This window comes from Monopterus albus, unplaced genomic scaffold, assembly GCF_001952655.1.
Source record: "Monopterus albus unplaced genomic scaffold, M_albus_1.0 scaffold123.1, whole genome shotgun sequence".
NCBI lineage: Eukaryota > Metazoa > Chordata > Actinopteri > Synbranchiformes > Synbranchidae > Monopterus > Monopterus albus.
This window is the reverse complement of record NW_018128003.1, coordinates 771,256-779,066: the sequence shown is the minus strand read 5'-3', so window position 1 is coordinate 779,066 and position 7,811 is coordinate 771,256. Positions and strand designations below refer to the sequence as shown.

At 39.7% G+C, this 7,811-nt stretch overlaps 1 protein-coding gene across 2 annotated transcripts in view; it reads right to left on the bottom strand.

Annotated features, from left to right (window-relative positions):
• The window catches only part of LOC109967010 (protein kinase C-binding protein NELL1), a 273,478-nt gene that overhangs the window by 152,688 nt on the left and 112,979 nt on the right, over nucleotides 1-7,811 (bottom strand). For both annotated transcript variants that reach the window (XM_020612322.1, XM_020612323.1), the window contains exon 14: nucleotides 2,861-2,989. In XM_020612322.1, the coding sequence (XP_020467978.1) occupies nucleotides 2,861-2,989 (129 nt within the window). The remainder of the gene's footprint in view (nucleotides 1-2,860; nucleotides 2,990-7,811) is intronic.

Sequence of the window (7,811 nt, the reverse complement as noted above, 5' to 3'; positions counted from 1 at the left end):
TTGCTACATGTTGTCACTGGGGCACAGCCAGCAGGCCGGCAGCGAGCCATATGGAAGCCTTTGAGTTGCTGAGTGTTGACACCACCAATCAATGGCAACTAATGGCTTCTCATTGGCTTCTTCAAAGATTAGAAGGTACTTCCCGAGATGGAGAGAAGAGGACCAGCTGTCTTAACATCCAGTGGTCAGAGCAACAACTCCAACCTCTTAAATCCAGAAAGAGGTCCGCCAATATGCAATAATACATCTTGAATGGAGTAAATAAACACACGAGCCTTGGTAGGAAGGCACAGAACATCATGAGCGTGTGCCTGTGTTTGTGTTTTGATATGCATATGCAGGCATATTTCTGCTCTCTCTGAGATTAGACAGATGGCTTTGAATATTAACACGTTTGCCACACTCTCTAGCTGGATGTACTGTAGAAAACCAGGCCTGCAACATGCATGATGCAATGGACACACACAAGATGTTGCCACTCCACTGACTTCTAGCGCACCAGAAAAGTGTTTTACTGTACATCAAGAATTCACGCACTTCTGTGCTTCAATTAGTCAAACTGGAGCACAGAGATAATGTACACATACTGCTGCAGTCAACTCAACTTATTCTTCTCAGTGAACTCTCTCCTCACGTGTCAAGAAATGTCCAAATCCATTTATTAAGATGTCAAATCTTTCATAATAATATTCAAACTTTTTTTGCAGTAAAAAGTAATTCACTCGTAAAGAAACTCTAGAATGTTTAAATGGCAAGAATAAAATCAATCCAACCTCACATATTGGATGAAGTGCCTCATTCTTCATGGCACCACAAAGTGACTGTACACAAAACAAAAGGTTCAAGATAGATGTTTAAATCCTCTGGTTCTTCCTCAAACAGTCAGCTGACATGTACATAATTTCATATTCAATCATTTAGCTAGACATTAAAACATTTATAAGAATATATCATGGTTAATGGCACCTTAGAGTCACAGCCAGACACAATCATCTGTTTTCAAAATTCAAGAGGAGAAAATCATGTGCTCTGTAAAACATCTATTAGCGTATCAGTGACAACACATCAGACTGCTGGGCTTTGTTTATAAGCAAATAAAATGACAAGAAAAAAAGATGTCATTACTCCACACTGCTGTGTAATGTAATGTTATCCTAAGGCAGTTTAAGTTGCTGGTGAGAGTGAAGTCATGTCAAATATCACCATACTGTACAGCGGCATTCAGGCTAATCCATCTTCAATTGAGGTTTGAGCTGTCTTAAGGGAGCAACTTCCAAACATGGATAATGCCTCCATAGCCAACAGCGGCTCCACCATTTACATAGCTGATCTACAGTCAGCTTTTCACAGCCCTCACTCATATGGTGTGGGACTGTCGTGGACTGAAGTGGAGTTCTGGGTAAACCTCTTTACCATGCAGATCAAACACAGGCAGACAGACTGGAGGGCTTGTGGCTACATCGCTCTTAGCGTGTTTAGTGGATTCAGTCTGCTGTGGCGCCGACCCAAAGACAACTGCACAGAGCATAAAGCAAATCCTTCAATCTGCCAACCACTGCTCCCAAGCCTCTTAATCAAATAAGGCCATTAGCTCCATCACAAGTAGTTTGGGCCTCCAATATTCGTAGGCTGGGCCCTTTACTCTGCCAAGTGCAGCAATCAGCATAGTAGCAGCACCCCGAGACCCTCTGAAATGGCTTTTTCAGAGGGTCTGAGTTCACAATAAAATTTATATGTCAAACTGAGATTATGTTTTCCAGGCCTGTGTTAATTTCCAAATGTAACAAACTTTTTTTTTGCTGTATGCAAAACTTTAAGCACCAAAAATGGAAACCCTGTCAAGCTTCCATTTCCTAAAAGCATGACATGTTTACACATTTCAAATTGGTTTTAGTGTTGCTGGGATGCTACAAAGGTCATCTTTTAATTTGCTTCAAATAAGTAATTCATCACTGTGGACATAGTCCTTTTTTCTGCAAGCATAGACTTTCTCCCAGTATAAATTTTTTATGTAAAACAAATCTTCAAATTTATATTGCCATTGCCCATGTTTGCCTAGTATTTATGTTCCGTTTTATTTTCCAACACATCATCTCATGATTCCTTTCACCGTCTGCCTTTGAACTGTTGATTACACATCATTACATTCATTTAGCAGATGCTTTTATCAAATAAGTGCATTCACCATTCATTGGAACACAAGCTAAAACATCAGGATGAAGCTTCACTGATCACGCCATAATAAAGCTGTGACCATCACCATTATATTGTCACTTTGATAAGTAGCTACATTTTTATTTTGGGACTCATGCCGAATGATACAAATAAGGGAAAGGAAGGTAGATAATCTATGTAAACTCTGTGGTATGCTGTCCTCTGGAAAACAGACAGCAGTAATGTATAGCATTATTAATAGACTAAATCCAGAAATGTGCTTTAATGCAGGTGTTTAAATTGCAGAATCTTGCACTGAACACTCACCAACATAACCACTAGTAACATTTTCCTGCAGATCTCAGTCTTGAGAATTCACCAATACTCGTGCCTTGTGCCTTAATGACCACTCATGCCATGATAAAGGCTCAGGCCACAGTTCACAACTGACCAGAGTGCTTGCTCAGAACATTTCTTATTCCCCTAATAGCCAGTCATTATGTCATACACTCAGTGTGTTAATATCAGCTCATTACAAATCTCAGTCTGTGGCCCACAGCCAGAATAAATACCCTCCTAAAGAGAACAATTAATTTGAAATGCTAGCACAATACCACCATACTGCTTTTAACATCCGGAGCAAATGCATGCAAAGTCAGTCACATGAGCCCAGGCTCAGCGGGAGCGGGTTAAAGTATAGTCTTACCCTCACAGTAAGTAGAATCCCCGTGGATGGAGGCATAGCCACTCTTGCATTCACACACTGCTTTAGTATTCTGGTTTTTACACTCAGAGTTTTCCCCACAAATTAGTCCCTCTGCGCAGAAGTCGTAGCCTGAAAGAAAGGGACAAAGGAAGCCTTGATTTACATCGGTCTTAAAAATTTGCTCACTCCAGGCAGTGAAACGTTGGTACACACACACAAACATACACAATTGTACACAAAGATAAAAATCTGAGAAATGCACAAACAGGCAACCTCATTCCTGTTGAAACAATACTTTGGAAGACAAGAAGCCTGATGTATAAAGTTTATGACTGCAGTAGATTAGCAAAATAATAAAAGTCTCGTTTTCCACATGTGATGGCAGCATCTACAGCCAGACAATGAACACGATGTTTCTCACACACACACGTCATTATCACAGCTAGTTTCATCTGTAGACAGTGAGGTTAAATAAAACACAATCATTTTGCTTATTTTAAAATTTTGTTTATTAGTAGTTTGGACACAGCACTGTTTGCTAGATGGACTGCACACATTTGGTTAACATTGTTTGTCTATATGTGTTATAATTTATCTTTTTGAGTTACCCGAGTTCCTGCTTCCTGGTTTGGCAAAATGTGCGTCTGAAGGTGGAGCCTGGTTTAAATGCAGAGGCCCAGGCCAAGGACCAGACCAAGAGCTCTGACAGCAAGAGGGGAGAGGTGTCTTTAGATTAGAATATTTTGCCATAGGCTACTGTGTAGTATGAGTTAGTTTATGTAAAACAATAAAGCTAACTGTCCTGTGCTGTTGTAATTATAGCTTACTTATTCATTTTTCTGGTTATCTCTCTTATTTCAAAATGGCCTGATCAGCCAGTGTGTGTGTGTGTGTGTATCAGTTTGGTTTGTGCAGTTATCTTGTCTGTTATGTACTGCCTGAGTCTAGTTCTGTTTAGATGACCTATTTTACGGGCCCAGATCTTTATTGTATATTTTGTAAACCAGTATTTTCTTCATTTTAGGTAATTAACACCCCCTGCACTTTACCCATGGGTCTTTTTGCCTGGCAGCTTGGTCTTTCACACCATAAAAGCATGTATGAACACAGACGGATGTAGGATGATTTCATGGGATGTCATCCATCGAGAGGTGTAGCAGCACTGTAGCATGACACTTTTTTTTCTGGTATTCTGGTGAATGTTTTAGTAAAATGTGTTGATGTGCTCATTTTAAAAGGGCCACCATAGAAACAGTCAAATAAATGCTCAAATACCAAAAGAACCAAATGTGAAAAATGACTGCAACGCTCCCTCACTAGAAGACTCTTCGTACATACTTCAACACAGGACCTCCATCATGATATTTTATAGAACTGGTGACAGCATTTCCTTTGTACACACCACAAATGGCTGACTATCATTTATCCGATGAAGACCATGTACATAAGAGTACATCTCTGTTCCCTTAATTGCGTTCCCATTTCTTAGCTCTCCCACTGAAGACGTGAGGAGAGATGCAAGGAAAAGACTCGAGGAGAGTGGAAACAAGGAAATGTGTTTTGAGAAATCTTTCCTCCTTTCCCATGAAGCATCATCTGAAACAAAGTCTGCTTCCGATGACAGCAGCTCAGCTGGATCAGCTGTCCGTAGGCTCTGTTCTGTAAACACCAGCGCAGTTATTAAAAAGTCTGCATTTTGTGCCAAGACCAGAGTAAATGTGCTTCACTGCTCGGAGGCTGTACACACAAACCATTTGTAATGGCAGCAGAGCATTCTTTTGGATAATTATTTGCATCTGCATTTATTGTCATGCTGTTTGATTGATGACTATAATTTTATAAGGTTTTGTAGAAACTATAAAATATATTAGCACAGATGTGTTAGATAAAGTTTAAATTATGTAAATATATCACATCAAGTTATATTTCTACCCTATGCACAGGGATTTATAGTCCCATATGTGAATGAATGGAAATGATCATTTCAAGTGAAGATTTATTGCTGAAAGACCACAGGCTCTCCTCCTCTCCTTACCCCTAATATTTGTCATGAAACAGATTCTAAGAGGCAAATAATAGTATTCTAATGTAAAAAGAAAGTTGTTCATTAGTGTTTTATCAAACCTACAGTTAACACAGATCCATTACTTTTAGGTAGATTGTCAATCAGGAAAAAACAGACAAATAAGTTCTGTTATTTGTCTACTCTATATTGATATGAAACTGCACTGGTGTGGTGATGTATAATTATATCGGTTTTCTAGTGAATCCTCACTCCTCGCTCAGGGAACCATGGATGCAACTAAAAGAACTGGGATTTACCCAAGGTTTTGGAACAACCTTCTAGATGGAAAATTGGAACAACTTCTGGGTCAAGCAAGAACTGAGGAGCAAGGAAGCTGCCTGGAGGAGCCCTGAGCACTAGATCATCCATTGCAGAAGTCTTTTATGGACAGACATGTGCCTTTATCAGGACAGACGTCTCATTTCCCTAAAAACGTTTCCTCAGTTCTTCTCTGCCCAAATGTCTTCCTCACATCTTATGTGTGAAGGACTAAGATGCAAGGAAAAGACAAGCAAGGAAAATTTGGATGCAATTAGAGAAACTGAACCTAAAAATATCTTAGAAGAGCACCCACCAAAAGAGCAGTTATTTATCACCTAAAAGGGGAAGTGAATGGTTAAATAAGATGTTTGAGTATCACCTGTAAACACTGCCCTAATGTATTTCAGAAGGAAGAATTTTTAGATTTAAAAACAAGCGATAAACATATTTAATAAACAATTTATCAATTGCAAGTGTTTCTATAGTAGATACACCAAAGGATGCTTCAGAAACAGACAGTGAATATAAATATGCTATTAGAAAAAAAATATGGAACATCCTATGCCACAAAATTTTGCTGATCACTCATGCAGTAATGGTCTCGTGAGGGTAAAAGGAATAGAAGATAATGAAGACCGACCAGAAGGGGTGATCATCTAAAAAAACAAAACTGGATGTTTAAATTTGATGCTCTAATGTATCCTGGTTTAAAAGAAGAAATAGATTACAAACACTGTTTACAAAAATCATGCATTGTCCCTCACTGAGGAGGTCATGCTATTGTGACTGATGTTATTTTAAACTTTGGCTGTTCAAATAAACACTGGCTGGTTTTGTAACCAACAAAAGACTTCAGAAAACAGTGTGAATATCAACATTAAATCAAAACTGCACTTTCTAACAAAATGCTTTTTATTTCCTTAACAAATTTGCACTATATAAAGGTTAGCTGTAGGATACAGGGCTGTGATGAACGCTGGTGATGTAGATACTGTTGCAGCAGTGGTTTGACATGATTTTAGTTTTGACACTTTGTTGTTACAAATACAACCGTTATCCCCCAAAACTCAGCAAGCTACAAACCTTTCATAGCCATCATTCAAGGTTATAGCAGGTTGAGTGTTTCATTGCATGGAAATCAACAGTGGATGAGTCACTACTGCCGTGAAAAGGTCAGGATCCCTCACTGACTTCTCCACATGTGAACATAGTCAATTGCTTTTAATGAAGACATGCTCAGGGAGTCAAACCTTGAATCTCAGTGGTGTTGGACAGGAGCTTTACTCCCTGCAACACCTGTGTGCCACAGTACCAGTCCGTTTCAAATCTGAACCAAACCAGACTCGGACATTAACGAAAATAGATGGTCTGAGAATCGGTCTGACAGATAAGGAGCCAGACAGACACACATGGAGATGATTGTCTCCTTCTCAGTAGATATAAGCTGATGTAGTCCATCGTGTCCTGTAACGAGTGACAGACTGGCTGCACATAAAAGCCATAAGAAGCAGGGAGCCATTACTGGGGAAAAAGATGTGTGTGCATTATTCTTCCTCTCACCCCATCCACCACCTACAGCTGTTCATGTGACATGTTAAAAGTCTGATTACACTAGGAACAACACACAGTGTGCCCTTGTGTTTTCTGATGGTAAAGTATGGTGCTGCCTCAATCACTGACCTCACAGAAAGGCAAAAATACATTGCAGTTGTGTTTGTGGTTTGTCAGTGTGATTTTTTTTTTTTATTTACAACACACAGACATCAGCCCCTCGTGGTACAATACTTTTTTGTTATTTCAGGAAAACAGGGGGGTAAAAACACTCTGTGACAATAGTGTAATTACCAATTTAACTGAACCAGCATGACTCCAGGACTTAACAGCAAGGCTCAAGTAAATTTCAGAGTGGTGGCGAAGTACTGAGTCACACAGCAGAGAAGAGGTCTGTGGCTGATTTCGAAATAATGAGTAGCTCTCAGTTTTAGCAACTGTGGGTGTGTGTGTGTGCGAAAGAGAGAGAGAGAGAGACAAAGAAGGAGGGCTGTGGGGAAGAAGCACTGTGACTCTAATCTTGAACTGTTTATTATAGTTTAAACTCTCCTCTTGCCTACACTTATGTCCTCTCTCTGCTGCCTACTCCATTACACTCTGCCTTTCCACTCCTCCTCTTATCTTCTACTCTTTTTTCCTTACCTTTCCTAATCCCTCTTCTTCTCTTCACCATTCTCTCAACGTAAAGTCTTAGTGTTATCTTTTCTCTATTTCTTCCTGCCCTTTCATATGCTTTACACTGTGTACCTTCCTCTTCTTCCTTCCCTTTTGCATCAGCGTGCTGTAGGTCTATGACTGGATTCACACAGGTATTTGCCCTGGGATTAAGCGACACAAGGAGGTAGTGGGGGTGTACTGCTGGTGAGATAATGAAACATGAACTGGGAAGTCCAGTTGGAGGACCAGATTTATGCTTATTAGATGTCAAAACACAGCATGGTGATTCCTAATACTCACACACAGGATTTTACAACTCAGCAAAGTTATCATGATTTTGTCTTTGGTTGTGACAATCTTGAGGTAAACAGCATGAACAGGGTGTTAGCTGTATGTCATCAAAGTAATCCAGCAGGA